General features: G+C 37.2%; 1 protein-coding gene across 1 annotated transcript in view; it reads right to left on the reverse strand.

Annotated features, from left to right (window-relative positions):
- tsnare1 (T-SNARE Domain Containing 1) overlaps positions 1-25,884 on the reverse strand; it is a 201,540-nt gene that overhangs the window by 121,645 nt on the left and 54,011 nt on the right. Inside the window, exons 3-4 of the mRNA XM_042490496.2 lie at positions 9,379-9,456; positions 7,068-7,137 (exon numbers count right to left, since the gene is read on the reverse strand). Of these exons, the coding sequence (XP_042346430.1) occupies positions 7,068-7,137; positions 9,379-9,456 (148 nt within the window). The remainder of the gene's footprint in view (positions 1-7,067; positions 7,138-9,378; positions 9,457-25,884) is intronic.

Raw genomic sequence — 25,884 nt, forward strand, 5'->3', positions numbered from 1 at the left:
AACATTTTAAAAAAGAAAATCATCCAAGTGCTGCAATTATTTGCAATGTTTCAGTTGCTCTTGTTTAATTTCAGTTATTTCCCTCTTTGCTGCAGAGTGTGTCTGGCATTATGATGCACTGTAATATACTGTGTCTGCAGAGGGAGCGTCAGTCAGTCGGGGGCGCTCTCCTCCAAACACAGCCCGGTGTCCTCTGGCATGCTACCGCCAGAACACCAGTGAATGTCTAATGCGTTAACAAAGACAATGACACTCAGGGGGTGCCGGCCATTAATCTACTTAGACTTTTTGCCGTGTGCATTTCCACGATTACAGGGGCGGGTCAAATTCTATTAACCGTGAGATTTGAGTTTTTTTGCCTGAAGACAGGAAGGCAGATGGCGGGTTCCCATTCTTACCACGGGCACAAACAAGACTTGCTTATATTTCACATAACTCAAGAGTCTTGTTTCTTACAGAGGAACGTGTGTGTGTGTGTGTGTGTGTGTGTGTGTGTGTGTGTGCTTGTGAGTATGTGTGTATTCAGCCTTTTTCAGTGTGTCTGGATAGAGATCAGATTGCTGCTGTGTATGTTGGTGTGTTGTATGTTACTGCAGTTAAGGTTGAAGGAGACACGGTGCAGGAGAGGGGAGCAGAGAGTGTCGGGGTTGTCAGTCAATGTGAGGATGTGTGCAATTTCTGTTTTCAAAACCATTAAAGACCCTGAGCCACTACTTCCTGGTAAAGTCAACATTTGGGTGAATGAATGTTTAGCCATCTTAACGGAATACTTCACACAAAATGAATATTTGATAAAAACACAAGTTTGTTAGTCTCACATCTCACACATATCTCACATGCCTCTGGGATTGGTGCTAAAACAAAACTTCTAAAATTGTACCAGTACTTTTTATTGCAAAGGCAAATTTTAAACTTGAAACTTTTACAGTGAAGTTAATAAATTAAAGAATATATAAATAAAAAATGTATGGATAAATACAAGGCTTTATTATGAAATTCACCTTATAAATAAAACTGAGCCCAATGGCGATAATTTATCATTACAAATAATATTAGTAACAGTTATGGGACTAATAACAGCAAAATTCCTTTTGATTTGGAATCTGTAATTGCTTCACTAAGGCTGAATTCACATTGGATGTGGAAGCAGTTTGTGACAGCAACCTCAACGCACTGCAGCACGTTGCACGCTTGTGGCATTCACACTGTGAGCATTGTGGCTGCAGAGCTGCCTGCTGCTATGATTTCTGTAATGTCACATTCACAAGCACAAATTCCACTCACTGATGAAGTCCTGCAAGCTCCTGCATTGTCAACATCACGGCCCTGCAAATGTTTCAAAATAAAATGTCGTGTGTCAACAACTGATGGGATTCTGTCAACAGAGAAGTTGTCAGAGGGCTTTTATTTTAAAATGAAAGCAGGAAAGGCTGAGTATGTTGAGTGGATGCTCTAACTTGTTAACAAGGGCACCAAAAAAAACCAAAAAAAAAAAACAAACAAAAAAAAACGGGTTTGGTGATGCTCACACACTGCCTCCATGTTCAGTGTGAATCAGGTGTAACTGAGAGAACAAATGTATGTCTCAGATTGTATGTGGTATTATTGTAATTCTTGACCATAAAAAAACATAGGGACAGATTACACCTTTTCTGTGTTCTCATATTTGGTTCAGGACATATGATACAAAATATATTATTCTGCTATGACTTTAAGTTTTATGCTTTAAGTTTTATGCTTTTTGAAAAAAAAACAAGTGTACATATCACCTCAAATTTAGCACATATCACCTGGACTATAATGTCAACAAAATGAAACGAAAATTTGGAACCTGGCTTTACCCACTGTACAGATTACTGTTCAGGACATATATGCAAATATATATTATGCAAAAATATATATAATCATTACACTTTCAGAAAACTAATATATGAAATGAATGTCAGTGTGAAATGTAAATAACCAAATTGGGAAGTTTCATGGTAAAAATCTTTTATTTAAAAGTCTGACTTGACACACCGGGGATGTCTGCCCTCATGAAAGAGCAGGGGCCAAATGTATATGTGATGTATATGCATTTTCCTATACATAAACTGGTATTTATAAAGGAGAATATGTTGTGAGAATGTGTGTGCCTCATGCATACCTCAGACCGTGCACACATGTTTTTTAGAACAAGCCAAGTGTGATATGAAAAATTAAGGTGAGACAGAATTTAACATAAATTTTATTTAAAAAAAATGTATCTGGTCTCACTGTTTTCTGGTTTTCTTTTGACATATTTGCCACTTGTTTTTATTTTGTTTGTTTGTTTTTATTTTCTACTCTGCAAAGTGCAAAGATATTAGTGTTATAGACTAAATCATTTCCATTTTCAGTGCTTTGACGTGAATTGAGACATCGCTGCTGATGACAGTTTAAAGGTGAGTGATTCACTGATTACCCTGTGGGTTCTATAAAAAGCTGCAGCTGCTGTGGCACTGTTGAAAGGCCCTGACGATGTGTATATAAGACAAGTCTTTAGAGATCCTTCTGATATTCTGGCTATGTTCTACCTGAGCTTTGTGAGAAACTGAGAAAACATCCAATTCCTGTAAATCTGCAGGTTTTAAAAATTCTTGGGTTACTTGCAACAGGAACATTTCAGAGGGAGCAGGCAGACGGCTCTGGAATATCTCAGTCTACATTAGGACATTCGGTACCTACTGTGTAGAGATGGCATTATTAAAGGTACCTCTGACTTTGATGTCATTGTTAAAGTAAGAGGTACATCTGATGCCTAAACACTGCAGGTGAATAGGCTCACATTAAAATGCAAATTGCAGCAATGTTTGGTCTCTGAAACGTAATAGGAACAATTGGCTGCACACGTGTCGCAATAAGGGTACCTCAGGAGAAGGAATTTTTATTTATAATCTGAAAGTATTTTCATTCTACCCATGTCCAAATTATTTAAGATCTGGAAATGGTTGGCAGCATGACAAGTTTAAAACTGTGAATTTTGAGGTTTATGCCTTATACTTTGTGAATCTGGGGTTACACCATGGTTAGGCCTACGTTAATTATCCAATGTTGTCACTGTGGTTATGACTTGGGAGTGACCACAGGCTTAATTATGCTTAACTTTAAGTCCTAAAAAATCGAAAAGGTGAGTTTTGTAAAAATTCACCCTCCTCAGTACAGTTGTCATTAATAGGGAAATTGGTTATAGCAAGTTTAAACTGTCTCAAAGCAGTGTAGAAAGAAAACTTCAAGCTATCAGATGAATGGCTTCTTTGTAAGATTTGCACCTTAATTAAAATATATGCTTTATATTACATTTTGGTAATCTGCAATTTAAAATCTATTGCACTTAATTTTTCCTTCCTGAGATGCACTAGGCATTGAACTAACTTCAAGGCTATCTGTGGCAACACTTGCAACTGCAACTGATATTTTAAGAGTGAGAGAGTCTGTATGGGGTGGGAGGGAAGATAGATGAGTCAAACAAACATAGGACTTTTAAACAGGAGATCATGGTTTGTGTCTTGTGTGAAACCAAAAGTCAGTTGTTTTAATGTAACATATACAGTTATCATGCAATGATATAACTCACTCGATGCAATTTCACCATGTTATGTTATTGTTATGTCAAAAAAGCTTACCCTTTTTAACCCAAAACATGATCATTCTTCTAAATCAAACTGCGCAATTTTGTTACCTAAATCTAACCACCACCATTTCACAACATTAAATATGTGTTACAAGGTGTTTGCATCACATTGAGAAGCTAAAGGATGCTCTGTGGGTTGCTCTGAGACGCTGAGGGATGTGACAAATTCTTTGCATTTCACAACCAGGGAATGAGAATTGGTTGCTATTTCTGCTTTCGTGTGTACACAAAGCTTTATTCTTGAATCTACACAGATTTATGCATCTGGCATCAGGCGTTTGACAAACCTAACTTTGATCAAATAAATAGGATTCTATCCCCAAAAGTCTACTCTGCATTGAAAATGCAGGCTTACATGAACATGAACATGAACGTGAAACTCATAGGGTGATAATATGTAGTTGATAATGATAAGAAATAATCAATAAAAATAACAGATAGGAGCTGAGGTTAAAAGTTCATTTTTTACCTTAAAAATAGCAGCTGAGAAAACACTTTCAGTCCATTTAGCAGATTTGTGCAAAATGACGATAAAACACAACTGGAAGATGACTGCGTTCCTCCTCTGGTGATAACATTCCAAGAAGCATGGCGATGGATGTTCAAACATTAGCAGCTTTATTTCTATTACAGTCACCACACTAGCTTTCATCATTTCCAATCAAAGGCGACGTTATGCGAGCAATAATGAAAAGGCAATACCCTTATACATGGGAGCGGCTACATATGAGGGATTTCTGGAAGGTGATAGTCAATGATTTACCAATACCAATACCAATACCACCTCATGCGAACATAAAAGTTTTTTGCAATCAATGTGTGTTTGACGTGTTTCAATGTGGCATATTTTACATTAATATTTTCAGTTCGCGCACTTTGAGGGTTAATGGAAACTCACCTAATGATACCATAATCTCCATAGATGGTTGAGTTTTAGTTTTTAAACCAATATGGATGAGAAAACCTTGGAGTGCTCAGTCAAACATCTAGAATCTCATGAAACCTGGGTATAGTCCACATGTTGAAGAAGATAAAGTCATATAAAAGCTCCAGACAATATTTTAAAAGAATTGTATAATAAGAGCCTTTACTCAATATGAAGAGAAAAAGTACCTCAGACCATCTCTTCCTGCTATATTACTTTAGTGACTAAAGTTATATTGCCACCATTTTTGTCCCAGTTTTCTCTAAAACTGACCACGCTTATTCTAACCTACAGGAACAACATTTCAGTCAATAGACTCTCATAAAGAAAGCTTGAGGTTGGTCCTTTCTATATGCATGGTGCCTTCCTGCCCTCAAATTTGACAATTGAACCACATTGGAATAAAGTAACTATTCATATAAACCCCAAATAATGACATTATTATCTTAATCATTTTTTGGTATGCAGCTTAAATGTCATAATATTGTGTCATAAGAATAAGATCATGTCAAATCACAGGGAATAAGAAAAAAAAAAAAAAAAAACGGAGAAAACAAAGGATCAAAACAAAATCCCATGGTGAATGAGCTCTTGAAGTCCCCATTCAATTCTTGACTGGTTTCTGGAACAATCTTTAAAAAACCCAGAGCTGCTCCACAACACAACAAATCATACTGGATGTAATTTGCATCAGTTGGAGGCACTGGATGTGTTGTTTGCATCCAGCATCAATACCGCTGAAGGAAAATGGGCAGTTAAAAATAAAAGCAGCCGAGCACTGTCAGTAAGTTTCCAAGGCGATCATAAAAAAATATTCAATAGAATTGATGACATGCCAGCCAACACAGTGGGATATAATGCATTTTAAACAGACACAATCATCTTAGATTGGCCACTTTGTCATCAGCTTTGAATCTGGTAATTGCTGGCAGCTCAACTAAAAAAGAATAATCAATATGAAAAAGGGCGATGAAACAAAGAGAAAATAAGCACTTTTCTGGTAAGTGGAGATAAATGAAACGCTTAAACTGAGCTGGACCACCAAGTAGGTACAAAGAAAGTGAAGGGGTTGCTGGGAGGTGTGTCTCTGTGTGTCTCAGGAGTGGAGGTGGAAGAAAAAGGGCCTGTGTGTTTATATAATTTATGTAATTATATCATATTACTAGCTACTTTAATATATTATTTCCATAGACTGCATAAAGTAGCCTAATGGATATGGCCACATTGAGATCATCCAATGGTGTGTGGACTTTTAAGCCTTGAGTTTGTCATTTTAGCTGTCGTCATCTTGGGTAAATTTGACAATGCAAATGCTTATTTTCACTAATGAAGAATGGGCTTAAAATATTTAATTAAAATGTTCTCAACAGAACAACTGAACATTCAGCTCCTTGGAGGATCTTAAAACACACTGAAATAGCATCAAATACAGCGATGGTTATACGCCATGATCACGTTACCTAATCAATGTTGTCGCCGTGTTAGCAACTTGTGAGCAACCGCGCCCTCAATTTTGCATAACTTTGAGCCTCAATAACATTTAAATAGTTGACTTGTACAGAAATTTGTTCCCTGTGCAGTTGTCATAAACAGGGAAATTGCCTGAGGAGACCAAAATCCTTTTTGGTACCAGGCTGTTAACATTTCTGCTGTAAAGTTGGGCCTTTTTAAGGCCTTTTCTTTAGAAGCCATGCTAGCACATAAAGGATTCATGCATAGAATTAACTTTTTAAAAATAAAATCTTATGTTTGTTTATTGAATATGTCTGATGGGCATTCTGTTGTTGTTTTTTTTTTGGTTTTTTTGTTCACATTTTATTTTTGTCTCCTATTTTTAATTGGCATGTTTGAAATAAAGACCTAACTAACATTCAAACTCAACACAGCTAGCTGGCAGGCCCAAACCTGGAATGCTCTTGTTAGCAACCACTGCACCACAGTGCCCTCCCTTGCTGATGCATTTTTTAGATTGACTAATTGATTAATTTACAATTTAATAACTTTACTTATTCATATAAGTTATTTTTTTTTCCTATCCATTATCATTTGAAAAGTTTTTCATGGTACTGTATCTATGTAGAGATTTGTAAAGTAACTAGTAACTAAAGCAGACAGACATATGTAGTGGAGTAAAAATATGGCCTATCTCACTCTGAAATGTTGTAGAGTAGAAGTCTAAACTGCTGCCTAACAATGTGTTGTGCCCTGCAGCAAGGTACTTTTTGTCTTGCACCTGAGTATTTTTGCCTGGATGTGTGCACACTGAGTTCCTCTACTGTAGAAATATACAGTGTCACTAAATGAGAAACTCAAGTAAAATACAGATATTTCAAATGTATACTCAAGTGCAGGCAGTGAGTCAATGAATTAGTTCATTCCATTGTCCACTAGTGTATGTGTCTGTGTGTTTTGAGTGTGTGTTTGTGTGTGTGTGTGTGTGTGTGTGTGTGTGCGTGCGTGTGTGCATGCGTGTGTGTGTGTGTTACTCACAGACTCTGTCGTAGCTCTGCTGTGTCTCTAGATGTTCCCAGTGATTGGAGATTCTTCTCTAGTGTGACAACTGGAGGAACAATACCAACAATGAGTGTGTATGGGAGTTGCAAACACACTCAGTCAGTTACTCAGATATAATTTATATAGCACTTTCCATACAAGCAAAACTGTAACACATAGTGCTTTATACAATAAAACCAGAAGTCACCTACCTACACACACACACATACACACACGTTCACACACACACACACACACACGAGTAAAAAAGCAAGACTTTGTAATTAATTAAAGCAATACAATATGAGTTCTTATTCAAACCAGGAACTGATTAAATGCTATCAAAAGTGAGGAAACACCAGAGGCAAGATAAAACCTATAGATAAAAGATAAAAGTGAATAAATGCCATTAAGTAAAATGAATAAAAAAAATAAAATACCCTAAATAGTCGATAAAAGGAAAATAAAAGGATAACAGATCAAATGAAAAAGATGTTAAAAATGTTTAAAAAATATACCATCTAATAAAACAGTTAAACATACTAAAAATCTATGAATTAATAGTCAAATAATGAATAGGTTAAGTTCAATTAAAAGCTAAACAAGAACGTAGGTATTGAGCACTCAGGCCTACTAAAGTGAGAGTTCACCCCAAAATCAAAAATGCATATTTTCCCCTTACCTGTAGTGCTATTTAGTAGTCTAGATTGCTTTAGAAAGAGTTGCAGAGTGTTGGACATATCGACTGTAGAGATGTTTGCCTTCTCTCCAGTATAATGGAACTAGATGGCACTCTGCTGGTGGTGCTCAAAGCACCAAAAAATTAAATTTAAAAACTTAACAGTAATGTCTCTTTGCAGAAATCGTGATCCAGTAACTCAAGATTCCACATGACTGATATGAAACTGCTCACAACAAGGTGTGGGGATTATCATGGGTAATGATTTCTAGAAAGGGAAACAGCTGTTGAAATTCTAAAATGTTTGTATTTTTTATTTTATTTTTTTTATTTCCTGCTGAACTGACCCTCAAAGAAAACTTACCATGATTTTGTCTTACTAAACTAAAATCTTAGTTGAAAATTACTTTAACACTCATTTAGAGCAAATTCTCACCATGTTTAATATGACTTTTCATTGCATTTCATCCTTTGTGAAACAGGTGAATTGCGATAAAGAGTGATGACCAGCAAATAAAATAGAGATAAGGTTTAGAACTGTTAAAGATTTCCTAATCCTACACTACTGTTTATAACCCTGGTTTAAACCTAATACTTATTCTAAAAATAACCCTAAACTAAAGCAACGCTCTTCCAACTACCCCGATGCTAAATATAGACCTAAAATTACCATAAATTCAACAATCTAGCTTTAATCCTTATATTTCTTCTTACAGCCTTATTTAAATGAAGTGCTAATTCCAGTTTTAACACGTTTCAATCTTTAAAGGTAACATGCTAAACTTGCCTTTGCATAAATTTTAAGACTTACCTTAGACTTTTTTTTTTCAAAAATCATGGCTTTAAACTGAAGCCATAATCCAAACAAACTACCACGAATCAAATTTAAATTCTGAAGGCCCACTACTTTCAACCTTGACCCTAATACCAATACGTACTGCTAGAGTTATTTTAACTATCTGAACCCTGACCTCAGCCATAAATCTTAAACTTAACCCTTATTCAAAATTTGATTCTAAACTAAAAATAAGCATATTTAAAATGTAGTAGAATTTGTAATCTTTAACCTTAACCCAAGAAATAATGCCACATTTACCTCTTTAAAATGTGTTGCTAATGATAATTTGACTCCAACACTCAACATAAAATCTCAAACTATATTCAACTCCAATTTAAAAGTACTTCTTCAAAAAAAAGACCCGCATCCTAATTCTAGACCAGCTCTAGAAAGCCAAAATGCAAAGTAGTTTAACCCTGCTATAAACCAATGACTACTTCTAAGTACATCCTAAAACCATAGCTTTAATCCTGAAGTAAACTTAACCTTAATTTAACTGTAGTACTACTTCTAATCTTATATCAAAATCCAAACTGTGATCCTAAAACCACCATAACTCTGACCTATTTTCAGAATAAACCCAGATCCTAATCTCAAAATCCATTTGAAGAGAGGCCCAAGGCCAAAATGTCCTTGGTCAAAAGTCTCAAAGTATTTATGTTAGGACTGGAGCGCAAGGACAAATGCATGCATGCACACACACACACACACACACGCACACACACACACACACACACACACACACACACACACACACACACACAGCTTTAGTGATAAATGGTGCTTTTTACCGTTGGCGTTGATCTGGAAGATATTGGAGGAGGTCTCCTGAAACACATCTTGCAGTTCTGAGGGGCTGACCTGTGTGGCTTTGGAGAAAAAAAACACAATATCAGCAAACACTTCTCAGCCCAGCGGAGCGTGACGCTGCAGCAGACACAGAGCTGATTACACAGCGACTGCATGTGGCGACAACTGTCTTTGTGCTTTCTTTTATCAAAACACTGGATTTACATAATGTCAACAAATGGTAAAGCTGCATTTACGAACATTTTCAGATTAACAACAGATCAAATGTGTATAATGTGAAAGAGGGATTACTGCAGGTGAAAAACCGACAGAGTATTTATAACCAACTGTGCAGTTCTCTGAGTCATATGTGTTCTTTTAACCTCTTGTGGTTCACTGATTTATATTTCTAACCCATAAGCCCCCTCTCATAATTCTTATTTGTGTTTTCAGCTCATTGCACTTCTCTTAAGTGGTCAAAACGTCCAATTAATTAATTAATTATTAATTAATGCAGTATCACTTATATATTATCTCCCTTAAACCCCCCTTAAAACTCATCGAACAATCGCTCATTGCAGGGATGTACCAAAACATTACAGCAATATTCCAAAGTGTTGCATTACCTAGAAAACATTTGGAAGACAACATGACTGTTGAATAGTCTGTCATATCAGATATAGTTTGGACAGGAAGCTTCTTCTCAGCAAAGCTTTGAGATTTATGCTGATTCAACTGAACATTTCAGTAATCTCTATGCACGCACCACCACAGCCAAGAGACTATGCTAATAAAGTCCTGTCTGAAGGTGCAAAACTGACCCAAACATGGCGCAACCCATGCACAAGAAAAAATGTTGGCATTGTATGTTTCTGCAAACCCTGGATATGTTAACATGTGCACATTATTATGTGGCAGATACATTCAAATTTAATGTTTCAGCAGCACCTGTGGTTGACATGTGTTTAGATTTAGGCACCAAAAATAGCTTGGTAATGCTTGGAAAAAAGATCACATCTTGGTTTACAACACCCACTTTTGGCGGAGCAATCCTGGCACAAAAAGCAGGAATCTCTCTGAAAAAAAATAAATAAATAAAAATAAATTAAAAAATGCTTTTCAAGCCAGTAAAAAAATAAAAACACACAAAAAAAACATAGATGGGTTGCTAAAACTAGGGGTCGGCAGATTATCGGCCTGGCCGCATTACTGGGGCAGATATTTGGTATTTTGCAGATTATCTGTATTGGTGTTATATTTTAATGATATTTAAAAAAACTTAATAAATTAAAAGTGCAAAGAAAGTGTCAGCATTGGAAGAACTTTTACTTTGTAAAACCCCAGGGAGCTATTTGAATTTATCCATTTTTTATTTTTTAATTTTCACTTGACTTTATAAAATAAGTTGCTGGGTACTTTCTGCATATGATGATTAAAGTTTCAGTTTTGATTAAACATTTGCTAAAGGCATTTGCACAAAGTTTTGTATTGAAGTCTGTTATATTCCAAATTCTAAATACTGACAGACAGAATTTCATTTTTATTGTACATGCACATTGGTTCCAAATATCGCTTATCAGTGTCAGTAACTACTAATAATCAGTATCAGCCCTGAAAAAGTATTATTGGTCAGCCTCTAGCTACAAAACACCACATTTTGAGTCAAAAAAACTGCTGAACACAAAGATGATGATTCACTAAAGAACAAACCTGTTTTGTAGGTCTGGAACTGAATTCTTGACTATTCAAGTATTCGTTAACTGGGTAAGTTTGTTTTGTTTATTTAATCTAGGGATTCATATGTTTGTTTTTTTGTTTGTTTTTTGCAGGAGACTAATGTCACTTTAATGTTTGTTAGAAAATATAAAAAAATAAATAAATGTTAAATCTTAGATTTGTTTGAGTTAGTATACTCAGCCTCTGTTTCACAGCGCTCTTTCAGGTTATTATGAGTAGTTTGTAGGTCTGTAATAATTTGTTCATGATAATGAGCATTGCTGTGTAATGTCACAAATGCTTTAGCAAATTTTGTATTTAATGGCTCCAATAAATGACAGAGATGGCACCAAACAGTAAAACCCCATCCAAGCTGATGTCAATGACACAATGTCCATGATCTACTGCATTCTGTTATCTCTCACTTCCTCACAGTAAGGCTGTCAGAGCTGCATTAAATCACACAGTAATCCATGAAGAAAGAATATTTATTCACTCATTTGCTCTTTAATTCATTCATTTTCATTTTAAGCGATAAGTAGTTGCTGTGGTGCCTCTCCACTGCAGTTCCCAGAAATTCCTTGTCAATCAAACAATTGTGTCCATTGTTGTGACATCTTTTCTTCACATAGTGTGAATAGTATAAGGTATAAGGAGTTTCTGGGTCCACCACTTCTGTCTAGTCTAAAAGATCTCAACTTTGGATGAATTGCCATTAGATTTGATCTGACTTTTTTATTTTAAACAATCATCGACCTCAAATTTCAATTTGTCCAAACCTTATACAACAAAATACATGCAAAACTAAAGGCATTTCCGTTAGTCTTAGTTATACAAAAGGCCGTGAAACATACAACATTCGGTGTGTAGTGGCGGCGGCCGCAAGGCCTAAGTGTGAATGAAATCACTCTGATCAGCGCACACGAGAATAAACGGAAATGAGAAATGTAAACAAAGGGCTAAAGTCAAGACGAAGTGAGGACAAAAGAAACTTGTTGAATAAAGTAAGATTATTTTCCTTTGGTCATTGCGCTGGCTGTCTATGTTTGCTGATGATTTGTGTTGTTGTTCATTGCCATACTTTGTGGTTTTTTTTAACATTAGATTGTGTTGTTAATGTGCTTACTGGCTAACTAGCATGCTAAATGCTCTTCCTGTTTCACTTTTTGAATAATGTGTACAGGCGACTGCCATCTGCTGGTATGGAGAGTTGTTTCCAGGTGCAAAACTTACACTCTGGTGTGCAGTCTGTTTGGTGTGTTCATGTGCATCTGTTTGACCAAAATAAAGCAATGTGAGGCTACACAACGTGGGCTTTTGTCGCCGCTAGTCCTCTGATGTTGTTTTGGTTCATCTGGGCTTAAGACCTAAAAGCATGCTAACACACAAAACTAAGATGACGACTGTAATACATATGGTTCTCGATTAATCAGCCAAATCTAATTCTGAAGTAGTCAAGGACTGCTACTTTGTCAGTGATTTCGGTGTAAGATACTGACCCCAAAAGCCATCTTTTGTGGCAGTATGATATGCCGCCAGGCAGCATCAGTTTGTGACAAGGCTAGTTGGAACCTTTTGTCGTGTTATTACATGCTGCTGAACAAAATCTGGTTGAAGCGTTGCCAGAATGGAGGGGTGATGATTGGATCCAACACACCCTGGACTTTCACCCAAGAGCCCGGGGATTGCTTCCCATATGAATTTAAAGCAAAACAGTAAGGTTTTTTCTAAACCACCCACATGCTTTTGTTGGCATCGCAGTGTTGCATTCTGAAACTTCCACTGACAAAGCCCTGATATGTGACAACTTGTTATCAGCAAGTGTTGGCTAAACAAAAGCAATTAATGTCAGGTTAGTATGCTGTCATTAGCATTTACCTCAAGTACAACCTCATAAAGTTCCAAGCATGGCTGTAGTCTTTCTAAATGGTGCTTAGAATGTTGACTGAAATACTAGAAAACAATATTACAAAATGTAACTAGTATCCACTATCGGTGACATATAAGCACTAAAGGTGCTTTTCCAACCATACTTCAGTTAATTTAATTCATTTACAGCAATAACACATGGGACGCATTACTGTGGGATCACTGTGTCACACACTTAATGAACTGCAAAGTACACAGAGGATACAAGTTCAACGCACTGTAGCTGAAACTGTTTTTGACCGTCTGATTAATCAGGGAAAACCCCCCACACACATGCTGGCATGCATATGTTATGCTATGGCTCTGATACAAATACATTATAAGATCGCTTCCTCCACAGTTCACAACCAGCAGATGGATTTAACAGTAGTTTAGCTCTTAAATTCATGCTAAAATCACACATTCTGTAGTTGGTTTGTGTGCCCAAACAAACAGCAGCAGACTCTTGAAGCAGATAGAGAGCCTCCTGCTCATGCAGAGTTCACAGCTTTCGCCCCAGGCCAAATGTACCGAACTAACTTGGCAAATATACCAGGGTTTATTTTAACCTAATCAAACAGGTAAAGCCCTCCCAACTAGACAGGTGACTAAAATGACTATGTTTAAATAATAATTATGTTAGAATCCATTTGGTGGTGAAATGGAATCTATGTGATGATATTTTGTTCACATCTAAAACTGAAAATATTTTATTTCACCCCATGCAATTTCTGGCAGGTGAGGTTTCAAAACACATTGTCATCCCAAGTCGTCAGATGTTGCCACTTTGCAGTGGACCTCCGTGTCTACATAATAAGCTCTAGGTGTCCTTCTGCATCTGCTTTTTATGATCCTGTATGTCATTACTGTGATGTCAACAGAAGCCCATGGAGGGATGATGTTGCATGTAGTTATGTTTAGACAACAAGCGCGCATGGTAACCAACGATGGGATGCCAACAAACACACATGCTAGCGCACGTGGTTAGTATTAGGGAAAGAAGACACATGTTAATGTACAAAAAAACAACATCACATTCACACGCGAAGCGAAGATCAAATGCCCAACTGATGCCGTCCAAGAGAGTATCGTGCAAACAAATAGTACCTTTTGGCAACGGGATTGTATCCCAAAAGCACTGTCAAAGCGGCAGTATTTTATGAGTTTAAATGAGAATAGGAACAGGCTGGACTTTCGTACTGCTAGCATGTAATTTGACCTGCTATATTCTCTGTAATACTTTTTTAATTATCTGTAAGATTGTGGGCTACTTCTACAGAGCTACTGCATTTTTACATATACTTGCTTTTATTTAAGCAGGTGTTAATAACTTTAGAAAAATGGTAGCTATGTTTTACATATTATAATTTCAATGTCAATGATGTTCAGTGACACTCTGTTCAACAATTACAAGTGTCCATGATTTTGTCAGTATATTTAATATACTGTTGAAGTGGCATTTTATTTGTTGAAGAGCACATAATGACTAGTTTAGAACGCAAAACTCCAAGTTTAGGACTTGGGGCTCGACTTTGGTACGTGTAAGCCTTGACCTGGGATACTGGAGTTGAGCGCAAAGACTTGAGGCTTGCAAAACGATGAATTGATCCTTCTCATTTTAGAAACTGCACAAAAAATATCAAAAAAGTAGTCTAACTACTTGAATCACTATACAAAGATGAATGTAGCTAAACTACTAGCAAGCTACTGCAAAAAATACTTGAACTACTTTATTCACATATTAATGGACATGAACTTGTAAAGTGCTTTTTGTAATTGACCACTCTACGCGCTTTCACACTATGAGTCAATTTCACCCATTCACACACACATTCATATACTAGTAGCCGAGGCTACCGTACAAGGTGCCAACTGCTACACAGCAACCATTCATACACACTCATGCTCCAAATGAACAACCATCGGGAGTAATTTGGGGTTTAGTATCTGACCCAGGGATACTTTAACATGCGGACTGGAGGAGCCGTGGATCGAACCCCCATCTTCCGATTAGTGGACAACCTACTGTACCTCTGAGCCACAGCCTCCCCAACTACTACCACTATTCACCAACACTGCAAAACAAGTCGTGTTAAAGTCCAAGTCAAGTTAAATCTGAAGTCGTCAAACTTGTCACTTGAGTCTGACATGAGTTCAGCTTGAGTCCAACATGAGTCCACGCCTCTGATGGGTGGTACCATTTTATTTGACTTCTCCATAAGAGTGACAATTGCTGCTTATGCAAAATGCCCACATCTGCTTTTTTTTTAAACTGAAACAATGAAAAGTTTACATCCAGAGCTGAGCTGACAAAGGGAGTTTTATATAATCAACATAAAGATGTTAAAGAAGTGACTCATCAAAATAGTGATTAGAAATAGTCGAACATTTGACATTTACAGTAATTATATTGAGAGTCTGTGTAATGTTATTTCAATTAAATAGATGTGGAAATTGAATGGACATCAAAGGCTGCGGGACCCTCTAATGCAGAATCTAACTGCTATGATGATGATAGAGTGGATGGGGAAAATAGCATGGCACTAAGCCACAGGCTGGCAGCAGGAGTGGCGAGTTTTCTGTATAAGTTATGTGGGCAGCGCCATTTTCCTTTTTCAAAAAGCACGTCATTGCAAATGACAGGGAGGGTTAATGGCCTGGAGCCATTACAGCGAGCTGAGATTGACATCACGACCTGTATACGCTACACACAGAAGCCATCTCACCCACCCTTTTGTCAAATTCTGCAGCCTGAAATTACCGCAATTACTCATTTTTTTCTGACATGGTCAAAAGTACAGGGGTATAGATAAAATGTACAGGTTGAAAATGCTCCAAAGTCTGTGAATTTGAGGAGAAGTGGATCAAAACATGGTGGGGAAAGAGAGAAAGGTAAAAGGCAGAGACATAGGAGAGCTGGAGAATGAAAGGGACAGCGGAAGTGCGAGATCTCCACTGCACATCACAAGTCATTAACTCTACTCAGTGAGCTATACTGACAAATCGTCCAGGTAATAACATGATTGCATGTGGTCAGTGGAGCAGCATTACAAGATTGTGATACATTGAAATGGGTAATTTTTCATCTGTGAGACCTTAACTGCATATTTAATGTTATCTCTGCAGGCACTCATCTTCAACAAACGCTTTGTCCACCTTTCATTTAGCATGAAGGATGGGTATTCAGTGTGCATGCTACAGTGGAGGTGGCCTGGCTTCCTTGCTATCTGTTGAGTAGGATTCCATATTCCTACTCAGCATAGTCTGAAAAAAATATACATATATATATATATGTATATATATATATATATATATATATATATATATATATATATATATATATATATATATTTTTTTTTTTTAATTTTTAAATTTTTTTTTTTCAAAATTCAGTTACTGTTCTCTGTATCCTTGTATTATAAAAGTAACTGTGTGAGGCAATTTATTGTTATTCAGATTGGCTGATTGTCATTTTTTCTCAAAAGATGAATATAATTAAGGTCAGGTAGAATTCTCCATATTCTGCCAATTTTACTTTTATTTTTCATAAATCAATGCTTTTGATGAACCTTTACAATCTCATCCCAAGTGGCCACATATTTCTGCTTTGCAGCTGACATCTGCGTCTACATATTATGCTCTAGGTATCCTTCTGATTCTGCCATTGACATTTCTGGATGCCATGACGTCAACACAAGCACATGGTGGGATGAAGCTGCACATGGTTATGTTTAGGCAAAAGCAAATGGCAACCAATGCCATGACGTCAACCAAAGCACATGCTGACATGTATGAGTAGGTTGAGGCAAAAGAGGCACATGGTAAGGTGTAAAACATACAGTTAAAGTCTTTTAGGAGGGTTAGGGTTAGGGTGATTTCAGCGCAAGATCCTGACAGCAAAATCTCCCATTTTCACAGGCATCGTATGCCACTGTGCGGCATCAGCTGAGAACGTGGCCAGACATAACTGTTCATGGTGTGTTCCACCAAATTTAGCACATGCAGGCAGCTTTTATTAATGTGGAAAATACAGCCCAAAACAGGCTAAAAACATCTTTCCCATTGCCAATAGACCAGAGTGATGTACAGGGTTCTTCAGCAGATGAGTATGCCTGTCTTTGTGTGTGTGCGTGTGTTGCCTGTGTTTTCAGTTTTCTTGAGGTCATGGCGGGCCAAAAAACAGAATGAAGTAAAAATGCAACAGTGGCTACCTCTTTTTTTAACGTGACACTAAATCCACTTTTTTGACTTAGTACATCACGTTTACAGTCACTCTATTACAAGGTGTTTTGAACCGGGTCCCAGTGATTCATTAAAACAGAAGTTATTTTTATTTTCTTTCTTCTTTTAGTCCTGCTCTTAGTTCCCCTTGCCTCCTTCACAGAAAGTCAGAAAACATGACCAAAGGTTAGACTGTGGAATATCTATGGCCAATGCACCTCAACAACATGTGCTTCTTTCATAAAAGAAAGTTTAAACCAAAAGTATTTACTTGCATTTTACATTGCATTTTTTACATACCCTTTATCCTTTTATTAAATAGGTGTGCCAAGTTCATGTTATTGTCACACAATACTATTACGGTGGAGTAGCAAAATTTTCACATTGGAGCCCACTGCACATAATCTGCATTTATGATTTCATGTTCATTTCAGAAACTCCAGAGACGCCGTGTTCCCTGGAAGGTTGGGAGATCCATAGAGGGTTATTTCACAACCAGTGTTTGGGTAACTGCTTTGGATCATTTCAGCAGCTTTTTATCTTTTCACACTTGAAACTTTTCTCTCATATTAACATCTCGACACTTTAACATGCCCATATCAGCATGCCACTTCAAAGCCGTACTGATACGCACTGCCTTCACAAAATCACTCTTGGACAAATTTAGTCTCTCTGTGGTTTGAGCAGTGTGTCTGATACACTTAGATTTTGTCCTATTTTATATCCCTGCAGAGGCATTTTGGAAATGATTATGAGGGGTGTAAGAAATATAAATTATATGATAAAATGTTAACAAGACTAAAAGTCTATAGCAGCTCTTTGTGCCCAAACAAAGTAGCCATTGCAGGGTTTTAAGCTAAATGCTAACACAAACATCCATGCTTACAATGTTAGCATGTGGATATTTAGAAGGTATATTGTTTGCCATGGTCAACATCTTAATCTAGCTTGTTAACTAAAATTTGCCAGCTATCATATCAATAGGTATGGGTCATCACTATATCAAATAGTTAACAAGACTTTTCACCTGAAACCCAAAAAATGTCAGATATGATGGTTGTCCATGCTTTCTGTAACAAGTTGGTTTTTACTCAGCGTTGACACTAGCAGTGTAACATCTTTTAACTGACAACATCATGGTTAAGGTTATGGTTAGGTTGTGTTAGGTTGTGTTGGGTTGTGTTAGGTTAGGTTAGGCTAGATCAGGTTGGGTTAGGTCAGGTTAAGGCACAAAGACAACTTGGTTCAGGTTGGAGAAAGGTTGGAGTTGGGTTTAAAATAAGTACTTAGTTAAAGTAAGGAAAATATTTCGATTTGGGGTTAAAAAAAAAAAAAAAAAAACAATGTTAACTATTGGTTCAAAATATGAAACAAACAGTTGTGTATTGTGTTCTAGTCCGATGTCCTCCTTTGGTCAAAATTAATAGGACTTTGTTGTTTGGGGCATTTGCTTAAACAACTTACACTGATAGAATTACTGGTGTTGTGGTTTCATACAAAATTCAAAATGAGGATCACCTTAGTCAGTAGGAACCATATTTTCATCTTATTTATTTCTTTATTTTCCTCTTTATTTGCCAATCCATCAGGTAGATGTAAACTAAGTAGTTGGTAACTTTGACCCTGGTGAACCTTGTGTTTGACATTAGTCAGGTTAACCTTGAGTAATTAAGATTGCTGGGAAATGTATACATTCATTCAAATGTGTGTACAGAATTTCAATGGAAAACCATCCAATAGTGGTTGTGATATTTCAGTCTGGATTACAGTGGTGAACAGACCCAACAGTAACACCATCTCTAGAGTCCTGCTGCTTGAGTGACTGACAATACTTCTTTATGTCATTGTAGATAAAATGTATGGAACTGGAAAATTACTGTGTCAAAGTCGCTAACTGTATAACATTACTGTTACTGTAACTAAAACTGTTTGAGGTTCAATCAAATTTTTGATTCTCACCAACTTCTTTTATTTATTTATTTTTCCTATTATATTTTAATTGGATGTATTACTGTGACAATGCTAGATTATGTATGTGTAAGAAAATTTACCTTTGACATATCTTAACCTACCAGCAATATGTGCATCAAATGGTATACATTATCAAAGACTGAGCCTCAACCAATATGGGAATGCACAGAGAGAGATATTTGCATTGCTTGATATATCGATGATTTGGAGTTTTCAATACTAGGTCTACATACAGTGTCATAGATGTCAAAATAAGAGCAAGTGTGTGAAGGGAATTAGGCAACAAGGAAAGCTGTAGGCCACGGTCTCACTTTGCATATCCCCAGCTGCTAATGATAAACTTCAGTGAGCTGATTATGGATGATGATCACTTTGGCCGTGTGGTTGATTTTCTTTTTCTCCCTTTTAAGCTTTGAATAATCAATAGCAAGTGCCCTGATTTCTCCAACTGTAATGAGTGAGAGTCCTGAGCATGCTGGGGATGAATTACCATCACGCCCTCGTGGAGTCGCTTGTAGATAGCACAAATGTGCTATCTGCAACATGTTCAATTATACTCTCAAATCAGAGAGGAACTTAATCAAGAGCTCCCATCTCATTATGCCTGAGGTCAGTGGCTGTCTCTCCTCGGTGAGGAGGGACAGATTTTACTCTTCCCCCAAAATCTGCAATTTAGCCACTGAGGGAATATGAACTTAGCCTGATCCCAACAGCTGGCACTGCAGGTGGAGCCGACAAGCTTTGATTTGTGTTCTCAGTAGGGTTTGATCAATATACCTACCCGGTCTGTAACATAAGCTTATCTAAGCAGCCGCATAAACTAAACTCCTTTTAATTAGATAAGAGAATATTGACAACATTTGAAACCTCTTTAACTGAAGAGTATGATAACGTTTTCAGTTATTTTCTGGTTTCCATCTCTTTGTTTAAAGGTAAAAAAGCAAGGTGTTGTTAACCACAGCTCTAAAGTTATGGCCTTAACACAGACCTCTTGCACACTTTAATGGACATTCCCAAAAAGGCATATTAGTTTATCACTGACCCTATGGATGTCTTAATGACTACTTTAATATGATGCCACTAGAAATGTGTTGTAAAACGAATAGATGCAAGTTGATTTTGATTCCAGAAGCCATTAGACCGATAAATACTCCAAATTGGGGCAGTAATATTACTACTCCAAGGTGTTAAGGTGATAATATTACTTATTAAGTATTAATAGTGTAACGTTTTACTGACAAAATGTCAGTATTGACTTGACAGTTTCTCCCTAAACCAATAATTCGTCGCACACCCCACCAATCCAAAAATCAATCACATTCTCAGATGTCTTCAATATCGTCACAAATACATGTCATCAAGCAGCAAGCTAGCTTGGAAATGCTTGCATTCAGCGCCTGAAAATTTCCCTAATACTTTGACATTGTCTGGAGGAAAGACGACGATAACATTCCAGGCAGTGGTACCAAGATTCTTTTCACAGTAGAAAAACATGACCCCAGACTTCCCTAAACACCTACTACGCACAACAACATGAATACCTTGCGAAGTCTGAAAGCAGTAAGCCTATCAATTTTGTAGGGTTTAATGGAAAAGTAATATAACAAGTAGTGTAAGGAATTACTGTTGGTAGAAGGTAGTAAATGAAGTAACAAGCATTTCCAACTAATACTGTCCAGTGGTGTATCATAATGCTACAACAGCTGTTATTTGGCTATGTTATGAATTGACGCTGCCTGTCTGCGTATCATGCTGCCACATCCAGTCAACTGGCAGTCTATCATAACACTGATTCTGCCAGGTGGTATATCGTGCGACTGTGAAAGGGGGGCTTTGGAGTCAGTGTATGACGCCGATATCAGTGACAAAGCAGCAGTATTTGATGAATGAAAACATGCTGATATACCTCATGTCAGCATCAAATGAAACAAAATAACATGACTGTATGATTAACAGAGGCAGATTTTTTGGTTGTTGCTGTCAAACTACAAACTTAAATATAGATTTAAGGAGGTTGTCATTGTTGATATGCTATGACTGAAGCCATATAAAACCAGATGTGAATATACATTAGGTTTCTGTAAGTTAGAACATCCATGATGCTACAGTACAAGTACAGCAACATCCTCATCGACATGGGTATTTTAGGCACAACTAAATCAAGCTTCGAGAACACAGAAATTCAAAAAGCATCAGTGGGAGGAGGCGTACATACACACCATGGGTCTCACACACACACACACACACACACACACACACACACACACACACTGTACAGCATCACCCCCACATGCAGCCGTCTGAGGGCATTCGGCTCTGTTTGCTGTGCTATCATGTCACTTGTAGCCGGAAACATGCAGAAAATGCAGAGCAACATGAAATCATTACCATGAAAAGCTTGGTGTTGGTCTGACTGACACCATACTGTTCATATGGTGCAATTTGGCCGAATATTTTTCTTTCTTTGATGAAAGCTTCTTCGTAATTTTTCCTCATTCTTCAGCTCAGTGGGAGATGGACAATTTACAGGAAGTGCGGGGAAAGATTTGCAAAGACAAACATTAAGTCATCAAATTGATCTAGCTTTAACATTTAGAAAATGCACCAATTATGTGAACACAAAGTCAAGAATAATCAAAGTCTGGACAACCTGAGCACAAACTTGGAATTTTAGTAACTCGTGACTCTTAATGAACAGAAAAAGAAAGTAATTAACGCTGTCGCACACAGACCAAGGGATTATTTTTCATTGATAACATGTGCTTTCTGTCATAACCTGATCCTCACTGTAATGATGCTGTCATATGTCAGTGTAATCATTTTGTGGCCCTGTCTCTGTACCGTGGGCATTTAAAAATAATTAAATGTTCAGTGCAGAATATGATACAAAACATGACCTTTCCATAAAACAATTTAAGCTGCATGTAAGTGAAATGAAGCTATTATGAGAGCTAGAGGAAAACTCCTCTGCAAAAGATAAAAATACATTCGATATAATAAATTCTTTAAGGTCAGCAACTTAGTCGGGCACAACTCTAACACTTTATATGGATTTAAAACTCTGACTCTTTGTTTTAGGTCTTTGCTCTGTTTTATCATGCAGTATCTCAGTTCAAAGTGATTTTTTTTTATCACAAGTTTTATGTTTACACACAAAAAAACAGCTGTTTGATTTTCTGAGTAACTGAATCTTTATTTTCACAGGGGGGTGAGGTCAGCTCAGTATATGCTACTGACAGAATGTTAAAAGAAACTATGTTACAGATCAAGACTCATCAAAATTTGTTTATAAATTACAATGAATTATCTTATTTTCACTCACTGGTTTGTATTATTGAGTTGTTTCATCCAATGAATTATTGTATATTTCAAAACATTTTCAAAATTTTTGGTAAATGATCCGACCTTAAAAATGAATACATTAATGAATAAACAAAATAAATAAACAGCAATAATTATCATTGTTTAAAGTTTGACAGTAGCTGAAAGCACAGGGGCTAACTACTGTAAAATGATCTGAAATTCTTTATGGGCCATGATTATCCACAGCAAATGTTAAAGCGATGTGATAAGTAGGGCTCAAGATACAGTGTGTAGCTTTGAAAGAAAATGTTGGGTGAATGGAATGAATCATTTTTACCATCTTAAGGCCATGTATCAAATGCTGAAAACGCAACATGTGTCTTCAGATTGCTAGTGTGGTCCAAGCCCGGTCTGATAAACATACTGCCGCTAGTTTGATTAGACAAATGTTGGCTGAATGTCTAAATTAATCAGTATGCTGTGTCTATAGTAGGGTTCAGCCTAAATGAGTATTCATAACAAATAATGTGCTTTTTAAGAACATGAGTATCAATCAAGTAATATATGTCAATATCTGCAATCATGGTGATGAAAAATCATTATTTTGGTAGCTGTGTTCAGTCTAATTCATGTGCTTAAAAGTGAGGTGAGTGAAGCTAAATTCGGAGGTTGATCTGTAAAAAGTATAATAATAAATATTGCAACTTATGATCAATCCACGGCCCTGCGATAGTCTTGTGATCTGTTCCAGGGTGTACCCCGCCCTACCATCCCCTTCAGGTCCTGGTCCTGATGTGAGTCTGCTCATATACAACATCACTTCAGAAATGTTGATATGATATGTGTGAAACTTGCAACTTTAATGTGTATACAGTTGACAGAAATGTACACCAACATTTTCTTCTGGTTACTGAGATGCTATCAGGAGCATTACTTGGTCTGGTCCTTGTGGGTTTTTTTTTTATTTTTTTTATTTTTACCTTCAAACATTCAGCAACCATGAAAATCTAAATGTATTTTCACTGGTCCTCTCAAAACCGGGTTTGTCAATTACTCAAAATGATACACAACTGAACACATATATAAATATATATTTTCCATGATAATGTGATATCATACATATGCATGTATCTGCTGTGAAATTTACAAAGGGGTGAGGATGTTTTCTTCTTTTTTTGTGTATGGTCTTCTCATTTGTTGTAAGTTCTGGTTCACTGAGTTGTCTACCTCTGTTTAAGTGATTTTGTGCTCATTAAAAAATAAAATTATCACCAAATGCCATCAAATCTAATTACTATGCAAAATACTACAGTAGAAAAAAATTCTGTGATTTTTAGTCAGCGCAAGCTCTAAATCTGCCTGAATTCTCCTACTGTAAGGGACTCTAGGGACTATGCATGTACAAGACCACAAAATACATAATTTTTTTTTAAAAAAAAAAGCTATGATCACTGAAAGAAACTGCACTTTCATCTTTTTTTAAGCACAGCATTTAAGGTTTTCAGTGATTCTTTGTCAAACATTTAACTGTACTTTGATGGATGCTGTGTGATTACTCCAGCACAGAGAAAAAGATACAAGCTGTGTAGAAAAGCAGTGTGCTTTTGTTGCCTTTATCATCTAACAAAATGACATAACTTGTATAAAAAAGAAGGAAATTTCCAGTAATCCACACTCTCTTGAGTGTCAGTAAGAGAGAGCTAGCTTTCCACTGCCAGATAACAAATGAACAATTTCACAACCAAAATCTACCAATCTGATTCACAAAGCATGACGTGTGCTGCCACCGAGTGGTATCAATAGTTCCCGAGCCATTCAGAGAGGAGGTGCAGAGGGCACAGTGGAGCCAAAGTCAATAAAAGTGCTCATATAAGGATTCAGGGTCACAGCGGGGTGGACTCGAGATCAATGGCATCTCGGTTGGTCCATTAATCCATGCGTGGCCGTCTCACACAAGGCCCACTTTGGCCACTTACTGCCCATCAACAGTGCATGGAGCTGCAGGAGCGAGTGCTCATCACAGCCCTGTCACGCCCAGGCCACCCTTGTGCTTTATGCGAGCCTAATAAGCAGGGCTATGTCCACGGAGAGCTCACCACTGGGAGCTAACAATGTGGACATGTCCGTGGGTCAGGCCCAACACCCAGCACTCTGATGACTCCCTAAACTGTGATGAGAGGTAAGGGAGGGATGGGAAGCTGTAAAGCGATGACAACGGATTGTAAAGTCACCTTTTATATATGCAGCAGTGTCCCAAAAAACAACTTTAATTGCAGGTTTCAATCCTTTTTCAAGAAAAGAATGCTACATATTCTCAGCTGAAGGTCTTTGGGTTTTGGACTTTTGGTCAGTCAAAACAAGATGTCACCTTGGGCTCTGCCTTTGGCATTTCATTTCATTACAATTATTCATTCATTCATTCAATCATTTGCCTTTCATACACCACATGATTAATGGATTAACCCAAAAATATTTGGCTGATTACTTTCTTGTTTTGTGTCTGCTTGTGGTTTTGTGTCTTTGTAGTCATTTTGTGTCACTTTGTGATTGTTTTGTGTCTCTTTGTAGTTGTTTTGTGTCTCTTTGTGGTTGTTTCACTCATTTTTGTAGTCATTGTGTGTCTCTTTGCATTTTTTTGCATCTCTTTGTGGTTTTTTGGTGTCTTATTTTATGTCTGTTCCTGGTCAGTATGTGTTAAAGTGTCATTTTAAAGGTGAAGGTCAGGGTGCCCCCCTGACACCTTGAGCCCCTAGCCCTGTGCACAGTAGGCCCATTCAGTAATCCATCTGTGGGCATATTGGTTTTGGATTTTAAGTCTTTAGGGCATTTTATGGTGTATAAGCAAATCAGAAAAAAACACATAGTAATAATAGTTATATAAATATATATACATATATATGTATGGTAATACTATCATACTATGACATCTCTGGCCACTGGTGTGAACTGTCAAGCATAAAAAAGTGAGGTTTTTCACCTTGACAATTTCAATACAGCACTTATTAAAAACAACATATGGTGTATCAATACGTGTTCATTTTAAAGCGTTGTTGTCCTGTCATCCTGAATGAGACACTCGGCTGTGCAGGAAGTGACATGCTGCCTCTCAGAGTGGAGGGTGGAGGGTTGAGAGCTTTTGCCGGGAGAGGGAGGAGAGAGATTAGCCTAAAAGACAGCTCTATTAGAGACTTAACCTGGGCTTTGATCATTTCCTGAGCTCCCCTTCAGATCAGCCTGAGCAACAGACGGCAAATCTGACAGGCTCCTGCTCTACTCCCCCCCTTTCACCTCCCCACCCCCACCCTCCACCACCACCCATATCCCTCATAATGTACCCAGGCTTCACTGTGATCAAAGACCCCCTTTCTGGTGACTGAGGCTCCCATCTG

Source organism: Plectropomus leopardus, chromosome 11 (genome assembly GCF_026936395.1).
Source record: "Plectropomus leopardus strain MGB_pleo_1.0 chromosome 11, ASM2693639v1, whole genome shotgun sequence".
Classification (NCBI taxonomy): Eukaryota; Metazoa; Chordata; class Actinopteri; order Perciformes; family Serranidae; genus Plectropomus; species Plectropomus leopardus.